At 43.5% G+C, this 15,897-nt stretch overlaps 1 protein-coding gene across 2 annotated transcripts in view; it reads left to right on the forward strand.

Moving 5' to 3' along the window:
- LOC117876240 (V-type proton ATPase subunit S1-like) overlaps positions 1 to 13,564 on the forward strand; it is a gene marked incomplete at its 3' end in the record, with an annotated part of 70,823 nt that extends 57,259 nt beyond the window's left edge. For both annotated transcript variants that reach the window (XM_034768195.1, XM_034768203.1), the window contains 3 exon segments: positions 4,926 to 5,167; positions 5,765 to 5,818; positions 13,327 to 13,564. In XM_034768195.1, coding sequence (XP_034624086.1) covers positions 4,926 to 5,167; positions 5,765 to 5,818; positions 13,327 to 13,564 — 534 coding nt within the window.
- Between the last annotated feature and the right edge of the window lie 2,333 nt (positions 13,565 to 15,897).

Consider the following 15,897-nt stretch of genomic DNA (forward strand, 5'->3'; position numbering starts at 1 on the left):
AACAATTCTGATCTCACATGCACAGTGAACAATCGCTGTAGCTGACTGAACAAGGCACATAATGAAAGGGATGCACTTTGCATTGTCTTCGATCAAAATTGGGCTGACCTGGTAGAACTGAGTGTGGACTGAGAGTAAGAAGGGACCCAATTCGTTCCTTTGATCTGCATTGTTTGACTCCTAACTCAGAATAATCTGTGGTGTTTTTAAAGGAAGAAAGAACCTCCATGGAAAACATCTGACCCACTGAGACTAACAGAAGTACTGGGAGCATAAGCTTTCGTGGGTAAGAACCTCACTTCTTCAGATGCAAGACTTGCATCTGAAGAAGTGAGGTTCTTACCCACGAAAGCTTATGCTCCCAGTACTTCTGTTAGTCTCAGTGGGTCAGATGTTTTCCATGGAGGTTCTTTCTTCCTTTAAAAACACCACAGATTATTCTGAGTTAGGAGTCAAACAATGCAGATCAAAGGAACGAATTGGGTCCCTTCTTACTCTCAGTCCACACTCAGTTCTACCAGGTCAGCCCAATTTTGATCGAAGACAATGCAAAGTGCATCCCTTTCATTATGTGCCTTGTTCAGTCAGCTACAGCGATTGTTCACTGTGCATGTGAGATCAGAATTGTTATTGATAAGCCCAACAGAAAGATAAAGGGTAAAAAAAAAAATATCCTTTAAAGATTTAGAACATGGAGACTAAATTGCATTTAAGAGAATACAATATAATTCTAACCAATTTTCTAAGTAAGGATTTTGTTGTTTGTAGTTATCATTAAATGTATAGATTTGGATAGGATGATTCTAACTAGAGAAACTCATGTTTGTTGCAGCAGGGTATAGATCATAAAATTAAAAAACAAAGGAACAATAAATGCATGTTTGAAATAGAAATAGGTAGTGATTTTCTGGAGGGACCCTTTGTTTAAAATTCCAGCATCAGCTTGAAGGAAAGGTTGGGTTGATTTTCCTGCCTCTGAAGGAATTAATTCCCCTTTCGGTCCTGCTAAATCATTCCTGCCACAGATGACTTATCCCTGGGACTCAAAAATATTACATAAGAGTAGGTATTTTTGAGTCTTTCCCAAGGGCACCTCCAAGTTTCCCTAAAAGTTATTTGTTCTGCCCTCCTTTAAATAGCACAAACACTTGAATGGTGTGCTATACTATCAATATACTGTCTCTATTTTCAACAACAAAGTATAAGCGTTCCAGCAAAGTGCATTTAAAAGATGTTTGTTTGCCAAATGGCCTTCCTTTTGCATGAGATAGGGAAACAAACTGATAGATTCTGCAGGCAAATGCACCTTTGATATATGGGCTTTTTCAGAGGATAAAGGGAAAAATCTCTCTGAGACCCCCTGGTTAAAGTATTGGCAGTACAGCAGTGGAAATAAAGCTTTAGTCTGCTGAAAATGTATCACTTATATTTTTTCCAGACATACTCAACTAATCCCCATAGCTTAGTCATTGTCTCCTATAGTCTTGTTTTCAGTTATTAGCAAGTGGTTTAAAAAACCCTCTTTAGGTGATATGCTGGGTCCATCCTCCCATAATGTGCAGTCAATTGTTAGACAAAATACAATTTAATCTTCAGATCTTTTTCTCAATACAAAAATAAAATAATTACATTTTGGGGGGAGGGGCCTAGGGACAGATTCAAAGTTTTATATTAAAACTGAATATTTTCCTCTGTAACATTCTCTTCTTTAGGGGAGACATATTTCTTCATTTAAAATATGTGGGTTAATACATTATTATGAGCTGGGTGAAATGTTATGGGATGAGATAAAAAACCTCATTCAAACTGATGTGTTAATGCACCCTTCACTTAAGATAGTTTTAAGAAACACTTAAGGGTGCTGCACCTAAAATAAGGCCTAATAGTGTCTGTTTAGAAGCTATCGCCATGCGGGCAGGGTGGGAGGTTCCACTGAGCATATGACCAGGTATGTGTGTCTGAGTGAGAGAGAGAGAGAGAGAGAGAGAGGGCAGAAAACACAGAAACAGAGGGCGGCAGAAGCAAAAAGCAAGAACGCCAAGAACTAACAGGTAAGCACAATATAACCTTATCCCAGCTGGAAAAAGCTAGACAGTGAGCTTTTGGGTCTGTTGGCTAACAAGGCCTTGGGCTGTAAACTTAGAAACTGCTCTTTTTGTTCTTGGTTCCTCCTGCATTCAGAGGAGCGGGAGTTTGTACATTCCTTGTAAATAAACAAGGAATAAACAATACATCAAAGAATACCAGGATCCTGCAATTTCTATTTCGAACTGGAAGATCCCCATGGTCCTAGCTGCTCTGCTCAAAAAGGATCCGAGTTACATTTTAAAAGGCAGTACTCTGTAGTAAGAATGGATGGGGGGGAACTAATAACATTGAGGGCATGATTTAGATTAATATTAGTCAAAGCTTTTTAATTTAGCCCATTATGCTTGTGTGCACTGGGTAAAATAATCCTCTCCCTGCACAAAGGCAATTGTGATGGGGTTGGGCTTACCGCTGCTTCCTGGTGATTGGTCACTGGATCCCAGCTCTAGCAGTGCCCCCTTCAGGTAGCGACTCAGCCCTCTGCCTAGGTCGCCAATTGATTTTCCCTTTATAGAGTAACAAAGTCCAACAAAATATATGTAGTTCAAAAAGAAAGTGTCTTTAGCCCACCTCCATCCATTGTGGGTGTTGCACCCTTGACTCAAAGTTTATAGTGTCTCTATCCCCCCTTATTTCTGAAGGGGTTTGTGCCCACTTCACGAAAGGTGGTAGAGGAGCTCAGACCCTCCCTGTCCACTGGGCTGTGACCCAGGGACCTACAAGAGGCAGCAACAGCAAACACCCCAGAGTGCCTCCCTGGGCCACTTCCTACCATGTACTTTCCCTGTCCAAGGTGTGATCAAAGCCCCATAAATTAATCCACCAGAAGTTGGAGTGAAGGGTTCCCTAGTCCTAGGGGAAGGCTAGTCGCTCCATTAGGCCCTCTCCCTTGCAGCCAGGACTCCTGCTGTACCATTACTGAGGGATTCCAAGATAGGTCTCTCCTGTCTGCCCCTTTTTCAAATGGCCTGGCTCTCTTTTAAGCTCCTCCTCCAGCTGGAGCAACTGGGGTGGTGAGGTGAAGTCACCTGTGCCCAGGACTGCTCCTTAACTCATTTTTTCCCAGTTTGGGGTGTATTAATTTATTTGCAGGGAGCTAAGCAGGAACTTAGGGAGACAGAGTTCTCTGAGGCTACAGTCTACAGACAGGTTGTAAGGCTATAATGAAACCTCTATTCCAACCAATATGCTGTAGTAATGGCCATTGCCCTTTGACACTCCTTTTGGAAGGGTTCTCAACTTATGGATCCACATAAACAGAGATCTAGTAGTCCCTGCCCCACCCATAATTTTTTGCTTCATACTTTCATATGTGGCACTAGCATAGACACTACCTTTGCAGAGGCTGTATAAGAACTTTGCATTAATAAGACAAAGGAGATTTGACACAGTTTGCAGCCACAGTTGGATCATGTAGAGCAGGGGTTCTCAAACTTAATTGCACCGTGGCGCGAACCCCTTCTGACAACAAAAATTACTACAGGACCCCAGGAGGGGGGACTGAAGCCCAAGCCAGCCTAAGCCCTGATGCCCCAGAGGAGGGGCAAAGCCAAAGCCCCACTGCCCCAGGCTGGGGGGGCCAAAGCCGAAGCCCAAGGGCTTCAACCCCAGGCAGGGGGCCTGTAACCTTAGGCCCACTGCCTAGGGCTGAAGCTCGGGCTTTGACTCTGGGCCCCAGCAAGTCTAAGCCAGCCTTGGCGACCACATCAAAATGGGGCCGCGACCCACTTTGGGGTCTCGACCCACAGTTTGAGAACCGCTGATGTAGAGTATTGTCTGAGTGCTTAAAAACAAGCAATGAAATCATTGCCCCGTTGAAGTCAATGGAAGCTTTGCCACTGACTTCAGTGGAGCCAGGATTTCACCCAGGATGCCTATGGCACACTTATTAGAATATATTATCTATCAAATGGAATTTTGGGAAGCCTCCTGCTAAGGATCTAGTGCTGTGCATGTGCAGTAAACATATATACTTTCAAACCTCAACATCTTGCCCTCCTGGCCATTTTAAAAATTATTTTTTCCAGAAAACATCAGAGGAGCCTAATCCCTAATGATTTAATAGCCTGTTTTTAAAATAAAAAATATAAAATTTAAGCAATTTTTAAACTAATGGCATGCCAAAAAACAAAACAGAAAAACCCAGCTCTTCAGCCTGGCTAACTGAAATTTGTTTGCCGTTCTCCAAGAGAAAAAAAATGAACTTATATCAACATTTTTAAAAAATCAATTAATTCTCCCAGGTAATAGCACTAACGACACTACTATTCCAAGGCTGCAGCCATTCTTCTTTTTTCAGTATATTGGGTTTTTTTTCTTTGCACCCCTTCATCAGTTGTTTATCATTATTTTAAAAGTTTTCAGTAGTGTGAACTAGGATTCATGAAACGTTCTCAATCAGCAGTGCCTGAGAATGGCGTCCTCTCTTTACCCACATCAGGTATAGCAATGGACAGTGACAGCACAAACTTGCCCACAATGCCCAGCCACTGTGCTGGAAACTCAACACTGACCTGGAAAAGCCACCTGGAGAGGTGAAAAGACAGGGTAGGCTCCATATCCATGTAGTCTTCTGTCGCTAAGACTGTCACAAGGTTGCCCAGCTAGTGTTAGTGAGACTGGTTTTGTGATGAGGATACCTGCCCACTGGAAACTGGACTAAGACCAGTGGTCTATATGAAATGAGTTTGGTGAACAGCCGTAAGATATTAATAACTGTTGGTGATTGCAATCCTGAGCTGGATTCAAACTGACAATATAGAGCTGAAAAGTTATGTGTACCAGTCCCAATTTTCTTTTTGTTTAATAATTTAATTGTTAATGTGCTGTTATCCCAGATTCCCAGAAGACCCAATGTAGTGTTGGAATCAAGACGGCGACTCCTGGCCACTGAAGCTCAAGTGACAGATGCATACTATCCACTGAATGTGACCAATGGAACCAGCACATGCATTCTCTTTTATGCCAGTAATTTCAGCCTCACAGCCAACAAATCAGTTCATGCGGATTTGACAAATTTAACATTTGTGTCCCGTAAGGTGGATTTCAGTTCATCTGTTTGTTCAGACACCAATGCAACGTGAGTGGGACAAAGATCCATACCATAAAATGCATGTGATTCTAACAGCTAAGCAGAAGTAGTGCAATTTCAACAGGCTAATATTAATTTAATAAAATAGCTCAAGTTTCATTTTCTTGTAGGAAAATGACAGAGGCAACACCACAGGAATCATTTAATCCTGGTTTCTGTTTTTTATGACTGTTTTCCTTTTATTGTTTTTCCTTGTTTGTTTATGAGAGTACAGTTAAAATGAGTTTTGGCTAGAATAGTTATCTTTACTTTCCTCAGTGCCTCTGAGCTGCTGTATTTCAGCTTCTGTTAGCATCTTGGCTCTCTTCTACAACCACTGAAACCTCCACTAGCATTAGTGAGACAACAATTTCATTGTAAGTTTTCCCAACAGTGAAGCCATGCCAATACGTGGCATTAATCCAGCAGTGAGTATGTTCATGGAACAAGGTCTCTTGTCATTGCATTCTCTGTTTTCCATTCTTTTAAAACACCTGCTGGAGGGAGATGAAGCATTTCTGCTTGAAATGTTTGTCATATTTGTCCAGTTTACTGTATCTTTTTGCTGTGTAATTTCTTTGTAGTTATCTACTTTTTTATTCATAGGTTGTCGTTGAACTATACTGGGTTAGTGGATGGAATCAACAACCTAAAAATAAGGTATTGTGACAAAGTTCCTCCTCTATCTTGGTGGGTCCTGCGCTTATTGGCGGATTTTCTTGCCTCAGAGATTCACCATGTGGGTTGGGGAACAGCCCAGAGACCTTCCCCTCTGGGAGAACCCACAGTCCAGGTCAATTGGGAGGTTTGGGGGGAACCCAGGCCTCCCTCTACTCCGGGTTCCAGCCCAGGGCCCTGTGGACTGCAGCTGTCTATAGTGCCTCCTCTAACAGCTGCATGACAGCTACAACTCCCTGGGCTACTTCCCCATGGCCTCCTCCAAACACCTTCCTTATTCTCACTACAGGACCTTCCTCCTGGTGTCTGATAACACTTGTGCTCCTCAATCCTCCAGCAGCACACCCTCTCACTCTCAGCTCCTTGCGCCTCTTGCTCCCAGCTCCTCACACTCCCACCACAAACTGAAGTGAGTTCCTTTTTAAAATCCAGGTGCCCTGACTTAATTGATTCTAGAAGCTTGTTCTTAATTGGCTCCAGGTGTCCTAATTAGCCTGCCTGCCTTAACTGGTTCTAGCAGGTTCCTGATTACTCTAGTGCAGCCCCTGCTCTGGTCACTCAGGGAACAGAAAACTACTCATCCAGTGACCAGTATATTTGCCCTCTACCAGACTCCTGTACCCCACTGGTCTGGGTCTGTCACAGTATCTTTATAGTTTATTCATAAAATGTGGTGACAACGCAGGAAAGGAAACAGAACACCAGGTCTGTGGTAGCCGAAAAGCCCCTCTACCTCCAGGAACTTTTCCTGGGGCTTTTATTCTTTACACTTCCCTGCTTACAACGCTTCTCATTGGTACAAATCTTGCGCATAGAAAAGCCAGGCAGTATACATGCACATAAGATAACGAACCCATCTCTTGAGCGCGTGAACACCAGCTGCGAGGGTACAATCAAATCAGCCAAATAAGTTTCCCAAACACAAACGCTGGATTGAAGGTCACTCCTGCCTCGTAGCCATGGGAGCAGTTTGCCGCGCCCGTGGGCTGGCAATTCGGGAGCTATGCATCCCTACAATAAAACCTTTCTATTTGAGGAGTATCTGTAAATTAGGACATAAACAGAAGAGGATCAAGTGCACATTTTTATTCATTATTTCTGTTCTGGGATAAGGTTACAATGGGTCGTAGAGTTATGTTGATATCTTTCAAAAATGTTATAAGTTAATGTACAAGAGTTTGCCGGGGCTTGACCCTCTCCGGGCGGCGGGGAGCCACACCAGCTCACTACCCACTGGTGCTTGGGTACTTTGTCCGGCTGCAGGGTCTCCCTCGGCAGCCCTTGCAATCCTGGAAGACACAGTAAGCCCGACCCTGGCTCAGGGCGGGCACCAATGCTATGGCAGGGCTCAGACCCTCAGTCAGGGTTGAGCAACAATAGTACAAGTATTTAAACCCAGGCCCTAGGTCAGGGCCGGGCAACAAACGCTGAGTCAGGAGCTCAGACCCTCAGTCAGGGCTGAGCAACAATAGTAGGCCTAAGCCTCAAAAAGCCTGGGAGAGGGGGAGACTGCCACCCACAGTTTGGGTGGCAGGGGAGAAGCAGGCCCTCCCACTCCACTGCGTCCCAGCCCGGGGCCCTAGCAGCGGCAGAAGACCTGCTGCTGTCAGTGGGGATCCTGGTCGCAACACACTGACTTAGGCTCTGGCAGTGCTGCAGCCAGACTGGGGTCGGCTGCCCCCGGGCTACTTCCACACTCCCCCTCGGGGCCTACCTGGGGGCTGGTGTCGGTCTCGGGGAAATCCTGGACCAGGGGTTCGTCAGGCCAGAGATTGTTCAGCAAGTCCAGCAGCTCCTCCGGGTAGCAGGCGCAGGGCAGGCCCGGCAGCTCCTGGCGGCCGCCCCGGGCCGCGGAGACTTCCCAGCCCCGAGCTAGGCTGGAGACGTCTGGTCTCTCCGGTGGCTGGGGCCTGACTGAGTTCTGAGGGCGAGCCTTTGTACTTCCAGGTCGCTGCCTGACCCCCCCCCTGAGGGGCGAGCTCAGAGCTCCCTAGCTCCGCCCACTCTGGCCTCCGGATGGGCTCTTCCCCCCTCCGGGGGAACTCACTACAGTTAACCAATTTTTATTTCTCTGTGCTGACTCTTTTTACAATGCATGAAAGAGTCATGAACCAATAGGCAAGACCCTTATGTATAGTGTAGGATGCACATGTAACTTTAAAGATCTGTAAACCTTTTTGATGTCCACAGATAAGGTCTTCTCTTAATTAAATAAAGTGTAGCAAAACAATTATGTTCATAGGGCATTGGCACATGAACTTTCCTATTTCTAGTGGTGTCAAAAGTGTACCCATTTCCCATGCTGCTCTTGGGTTTATGAATCATCTACTTAATCGTATCCATTGTAGGACTATTCCACAAGCCAGAATAAATATAGTAGGGATAGTGATGTGTAAGTAAGTCTAATATCTAAACAGTAGTTCCATATCCATCGCTGTGCTTGCAGTCTTATTATTCAGGGAGCACTATCAGAGTATTCAGTGTTTTGCAAAATGAAACAAAAGAAGTCAGTAATGAAATTTACAGTGTAATGGCCCAGTGCTGCAAAGTGCTGAACATCTTCTGTGAGTGGGTGACTGCTGTTGCATATTTAAATTTAATAATTATTCATGATTTCAAATAACTGGCTCAGTTGGAATTATTTAACCAGATTATTAGTCAAAGATTAATACAGCGCTATACAGAATACAGAAAGAAAGTATATTTTACCACCTTTTATGAATGATGAAAAGATGGCACCCCAGTCTCTTCTTCTGTAAGAAGTGGAATGTTGGCAGTTTGCTCATTCCCAGTCTAACTCCTAAAACCTCTTTACCTTTTATAGGATGTGAGACAAAGAAGTTCCTTTGTGGGGAGGGAATTTCTCACAATTGATTTTGCTATGTTTTTTTTTTATATCTCATTTTATCTAATTACTTATGAAATTTCTTCTTTGGTACCTTAGTTTACTTGACTGATAAACTTAAAGGGATTTCTAACCCAGTTGTTATCTGTAAGAACATCTGTTTGAACAAGCCTTTCTAATGAGCTAAAAACGTCTTTCAATGGGTCACTGAATAGAAGGGGTTGTGACATGCAAACCCCAAAGATCTAAAGCATCCAGGGGTAGAACATAGTACAGCTACATGAATCCAGACCTATCCCCTATAGCAGCACAGCTTCATAGGAGATTAATTGGCTGTACACCCATTGTCTTGCACAAAAACCCCACTTTAAATGTTCGAAACAGTGAATCAGGAAGGTCCATAGGGGGCATTGTATTGACAATGGCTTCTCCCCAGTTATGCTTATCCCATACTGTTAAGCATGGGATAAGCTTAACAGTATGGGATAAGCATAACTTATCACCAGGAGTTCTTGCAGAGGAGCCCCACAAGCTGGCAGGAATGGATGAGCCACTGTCCTCCACCCAAGTTCCACCATCTTTAGATCTCCTCTTTGGAACAATCTTGTGTCTGCCCGTGCTTGAAAGGCTACTATGAAACCTAGAGCCAAATCCTACCTTGGAAGCTTGTGAGTAACTCCCAATGAAGTGGGAGTTGCATGCACATGTCTGAGCACAGAATTTGGCCTTAAAAATACTATGATTAACTTGATAAGGATATAGTTCACCTGAAATTAGTTTGGGATACATTTTAGGAGATGACCTAAGGAGATGAAATCTATGAGAAGAAAATAATTGGATAGAGTAAATAATTGAAAGCAGAATTGAAATTATTGGATGGCAGTTTGAAAACAAAGTAGCAAGCCCCATCTAAGGTAAAAGAAAATAGGATGGAATTAGAAAGGGTATTAAACTACAAAGCTTACATTCTCCTCCACTGGGGCTCTAAGAGCTATTAATACAATGGGAAAAGGGCTCATAGAAACATGCAACAATGTAATAAAATATTGATGCCCTCTATCTGAACAGCCTCGGGTAGAACAATAAGTGAAAGAGGGGTGACCACCACAGAATTTAGAGAATTTCATAAGGTCTGTTCAACTTCAGCATACAGTAAAGATGACAGGAGATTATCTGGGGCTTGTTTATTTGGGCATTGTTAAAAAGAAGTTTTTTGCTCTTCCAAGACTGCATAAGAGATAGACTCCAGTCTCATAAGAAGATCTTGAGACAGCCAAGAAAAGAAGGACAGGAAGTCCACTGAAGAGAATGGTTTCTCCTGATAATTTTATTTACAGTTCAAAGTGTGCTTTTGCTCTGAAAAGCCACAATGTAAAATGGCACATGATACCTCAACAATTCTTAAGGTCTGTGTATATTCAAAACCATATCTGCTCATTTCAGTGACAGAAAAAGTATTATTTCATTTTACTCCTCTTAGCCCTGCAGAGGCTAACTGCTAGTCCTGAAAACTCAATCTAAGATATGAGTGTCAAGCTTGTTCTCTTCCTTCTTGTAGATCATAAATAGACTTATTTACTAAATTCCAACTTGTTCAAAGACATTTAGGGCTGAAGGAAGTTCCACAGCAGTTAATGTGGGGGCATCATTTGGCCAGGAGATTGTTATTAAAGGTGATGGATGCATGGAAAAAAGTACTCAGCTTGACACTCAGATCCTGGATTGAGTTTTCAAGACTAGCAGTTAGGAAAAATTTACACTGAGAAAATCTGATCCTAAATCTGAGGGACAAAAGTGGTGGTTGACTACTTTCTCAGTAGAACCATATTTTAATGATTATTAGATCCCCATGTTAATTGAATCCTTGAATCAAGTATTAAATTGTCACTGTCTTCCACTATGAACAGTTTCCTTGCGTACCACCAAAAGGCAAGACGTTAATTCCCCGCTGAAGTTTTCTGCTGCCCATATTTAAAGGGATGGGGAAGTGAGCCAAGAATCCTCAGTCAGAAGCTGGTGGCCTACTTCATGGAGCTTTGTTAAGAAAGATTTCTGGTAACCTAAGAGAGGACAGAATTTAGAACAGGGAAACTAACCTGGGGTCCTGAGAGATGGTCATCCCTCCACGCTATAAGCAAGACTGGTTTATTTTAAGTGCAACTAAGCATTTTGTTGGTTTGTACAAAAACCTTGATATTTCAAAGCTGATTATCTTGAAGCTTCCTGCCTGTCCCTTAAAATGTGTCTGAACAGTTCCAATCTTTTATCAGGCCTCTCAGCACTATTGCAATACAAATAATAGTTCATGTTTACAAGAATCAGAAGTTGTTGTTGACTATCTTCCATGACTTGAGAATACGTTCCATTTGTTCACCTTTTTTATTCCAACAATGCTATTTTTTAAGCACTGCATCAAAAGCCATATAGATAGCTATAAAACATCCTACCCTTCCTCTCCATTGTGCATCACTTTGGTTTATTTGGTTGTATAATTATGACTCCTAAAGGAGAGCTACATTCTGCCTAGCTTTGGGTGGGAGCAAACAGTAGCAGAGGGATAAGAAACTTGTTCCATTTTATGCACAGCCTGTGCAAAGTCTGGACAGAATTGCAATACCTATACCCATAGGAGTGCAGGAACTGCTTCCTTGCTATTCCTGTAGGGGTACACATTACCCAAAGGGGGTGGGGTAAGGAGGAGCAGTGAGTAGGCAGAGTCTGAACTGCAATCTCACTCACGCACAGGCCAGCAGAACTGGCTGGCCATTCACGGGTGGGAGAGGATGTTGCATACCTTGAAGGTATGTAGTACTGTGAGCACTCCACCATGCAGCTCTATTGCAGGGCCATGTCCAAGTGGTCCAGTCGATCCCTTAGCCTTTACCCATTTACAAATATTACTTAGTTATTGCTGGTGTTGGTATTGGTCATGTAGAATTAGCAATTCAAGTATTGTGTGTACATTAAACTGATAGTATGTTTTATTGAAAGTTGTGATCCTGTTTGGTCTTTTGGGGCGTCTTATTGGACAATTGCTCTATTTATAGTGATTGCAGCCCTGAGATAAGTGACTTACAACAGTTCAGGACATTCTGTGCTTGTACAGCACCTAGCACAATGGGGTCCTGGTCTGTAACTGGCACCCCAGGTGCTACTGTAATACAAATAACAAATAATAAAAATATTGTGAAGAGATTCAATTCCTGTTCATGACCGGAATCTCTACTATAATAAGGTGTTTCCTGCTCAAACTAAGGACTGGTTTTGGCTCTGAGATAGATACTTCAGCGATATCATCTTTGTTAGTCAGACAATTGATACGTTATGTCCATTTTACTTGCTACCTATTTATCTACTACAAAAATTACTACCTACACATATTTTATTTTTAATGTGCTTTTTGTTTTTGATTCTTTTGTAATTTGTATTTACAGATTTGTTTGGCACCTATTGCAGCAGCACCTAAACATCACCTAAAATTTTCAAAGTCCACATCTAATACTCCTGGTGGGCCGACAGCTTAGAGTACCCAAATTTATACTCACCCTCCGGGGAGAACCCCAAGGACTCTGACTGTGATTGCAAGTTACTGAAAAAATTCTTCAGCTAGCACTAGACAAACAAAATTAATTTAAACTAGGTAGAATTAAAATACTGAGCATGGTAAAATAAGGAGAAAAGTGTGAAATCTCCAATAGCAACCCTCTCAACTGACACAGAGAATATATTTAATATGAGAGAACTGGAATACCGGAATGCAACATGGTACAAATTTGCAATAGGATTCAGGTCCACCAAAGGAGGGAAACTTCCATATATAACCCACACACCTTCTGGGTGTGGTGTTCTGTCCCACTTAAAGAGAGAGGTAAAATGAGTCTGCTCTACAGCCGTAGCTAACAGCCAGTTGGCTTTTAGCTCATGCGGTAGAGGCTCATGCACTAAGCTCCAGAGGTCCCAGGTACAATCCTGCCTGCCGATGACTGGGGTCTGTCGGCATTACACATATTATCTCAATATTTTTCTATTTTAGAATACTTGGAAGGTGCTCATATTTTAGTGATGGGGGTTCTAAACATACCTAGAGTGATAAAATTGTGCCTCCAGGTATAAATTCAGGTATTTGAACATGCAAATGGCCATTTAGTCATCTGTACCAAGAAACAGTTGCTATAATAAATCAAAGTGGTTTTCACGTCTGTACCCTTCATAAAAATACTTTTCTTTAAAAAATCCCATACAAATATTTATTGCAAAATACTGCAGTTCTGCAGACAATCTTTCAGCTTCTGCTGGTTTGTTTATAAATATGGCACTATAACAGTCCCTTGCAGAATGAAACAATAAATGCTTATTCAAATTACGAAAACATTGCTTATTATCGCTTATTATACAAAACTGTAACAAGTGGTAAAACAAGATTCACAAAGTCACTTCACTCATGACCTGTCCTCTTGTACGAGGAGATACTAACTGCTGTCTCCTGGGCAAAGAGCTAGTGATGATTAATCTCGTCTGCCATCTGTTCTTCTCTGAGTGATGGTCCCTGTTGGATTCTACTGTGGGTTAAGCATGCACACCAATGAATATTATAACTTTTTCCATGTCAGTTTGACTCTATTTATTCTGTTTTTCTTCTCTGTAGATTTCTAATGACCAAGAAGTTCTATACAGGCTCTGCTCGAAACTGGTTTACTTTAGATTCTGTTGAGATTGCACATGACAACCAAATGGTCGCTAGATTTAATGTCTCCATCATCTCTGCTCCTGCAGAGTATTCATTTCATTGTCAGCTGGTGGGGACCAGCAGTCTCTATGGTGCAAAGCTGATTCCAGCCAACACTGAAGCAAAGAACTGGGATGTTTACTTTTCAGAGTTCCAAGTGAGTACACTACCATTTCAGAGGCAATTCCAGGAACGATTACTTGCTAGAGTAGGTGTTGAACAGCATATATTCATAACACCTGTACTTTTAGTTCAACTCTAAAAAAAACATTAAAAGAAAGCTATTTGCCCACTACGGGTGCTAATGAACAGGGGAAAGAGGGAGCAGGCAGCTTCTGAACAACAACATGAGAACAACTGACAAAAACAAGTCACTATAAAGTCATCTACAGAAAGGGAAAAAAACAATAGACAGTAATACACTCAATCAGGGTAATGGGGATAGGGGAAGATAGATTATAAAATGGGACCCAATCCCAACCTAAGTTATCTTGGTGGGACAAGAAACAACCCATCTCTCACTGCCCCCAGCTTTACTTGGGGGAACAGGCTGGGTGTAGTTCCCCACCTGTGGGAAGGGATGGGACATTAATAATTCCAGGAGACTTCCTTCCCCCTGGTCTATCTAGCAATAGAAAAACAAAAAACAAAAACAACCGGCGGCGCGGCCAGAGCCAGGGTGCAGGGGGACTCCCTGCCGTGCAGATGTGCCCCGGCTAGCGTGGGGAGGGGAAGGGAGCAGTGGGAGAGAAAGAAGGGGGGCGGCCCGGGCTTCAGCGGGGCGCTGCCACACGGCCCCTCCCGTCGTGCCCCCTGCCAGGAGGGCTCCACGCCGCTCCGGTCGGCTGGGAGGGAAGGATGCGGGCTGCCCTGCCGGGTTTGCTGCAGGGCGCTCCCATCCTCCACGCCGCTGCCCCCTACAGGGCAGCTGGAGCGGAACAACAACAACAACAAAAAAGCGGCCGTGCCGCCCTAGGATTGGGCGGAATGCCGCCTCCTACAAGCTGCCGCCCCAAGCACCAGCTTGCTCGGCTGGTGCCTGGAGCCAGCCCTGCCAGCATCCCCTTGCCTACCGGGTCCCCAGAACACTCTGGGATTGGCTTTAAGGCTGCAACCCAATTACCCTTCCTCTTGAGGGACATCACAGCTGTTAGTGAGACCCTGGGACTGAGCCTAAACACTGGAGACTATGGCAAGGGAGCTTCCAAATTGCCTCACCCTCTTGTCACGGTACCTCCTCCCCAGTTGCCGCTCTTCCCCATGTCAGATCAGTCTGTGAGGTGGAGTGCTCCCACTCAGTTACCAGAGAGACCCCTAATAAGTGACATACCCCTAACTGGGGTAGTAGCTTTATCTTGACCTAAACTGTTTCAAAGGGCACATACACAAAACACCAAATCAAACAAAACAGCTTTATCTTTCTCAGAAATGGCTAAAAATGGGAGAGAACTTGCTGGCAGGTTTCAAAATATACTGAAGAGTTGAAAGGTTTTAAAATATACTAAAGCAATCATTATGCTATTTCCTACACCCAGATGAAAAGACATATTAACCTATGCACTCTGTATGTATACACATACACAAAACACCACTTTAAATGGCAACAGTCTCTTCTATGATGTGGTGAAACTTGACTCTCGGTTTGATAGCCGCAGCAGGGGTGTGTGATGAGGTTAATGCCCCGCCCACTGGATTATGATTTCACTCAGAGTTCCACACAAATTATCACAGCAATGTCCAGGTCCCTCTTTTTTCGCCTTTTGGGCAAGCCCCAAATCTTCCACTATGACAGAGACCCTGGTTCAAAAGGTCACTAGATGCTGTTCCCCAGTAGGCTGTAGTGAATGAAGAAGACCCAGCTCCTAAGCGGGTGAATGCGCCGCACTCTTTGCAGTTTTCTCAGCTCTTGGTTTCTAGGCTACTAGTTCCCAAACTCTTTCGGCAACTGTTTGACTTGTCTGGAACAACCAGAACCCCTCCATCCTCTCACTGTATTCTCTCTGATATTCAGTGAAGCTCTGACAATTCCAGTATAGCTCTTTTCATAAGATTAAGGATCAGAGTGCTCAAGCACCACTAAAAGCACAGTTCTTTGGGAGGTGAGCAATGACTGCAGACCAGAGTTCAGCACAGAATCTGGTCATTAATCTGTACCAGTGACAGATGGCTGAAGTACCAGCACCGGTGTATAGATCAATGGTGGACTGCTCTAGTATTTTGAGGTTCCTTTTATTCATAGATTCATAGACTTTAAGGTCAGAAGGGACCATTATGATCATCTGGTCTGACCCCCTGCATGCTGCAGGCCATAAAACCGTCCCTACCCCTTCCCTGGACTCTGCTGTTGAAGTCCCCAATCCTGTTTTAGGTGACTTCAATCGGCAGAGTCCAGGGAAGGGGTAGGGACGGTTTTATGGCCTGCAGCATGCAGGGGGTCAGACCAGATGATCATAATGGTCCCTTCTGACCTTAAAGTCTATGAGTCTATGA

Source organism: Trachemys scripta, chromosome 1 (genome assembly GCF_013100865.1).
Source record: "Trachemys scripta elegans isolate TJP31775 chromosome 1, CAS_Tse_1.0, whole genome shotgun sequence".
Taxonomy (NCBI): Eukaryota; Metazoa; Chordata; order Testudines; family Emydidae; genus Trachemys; species Trachemys scripta.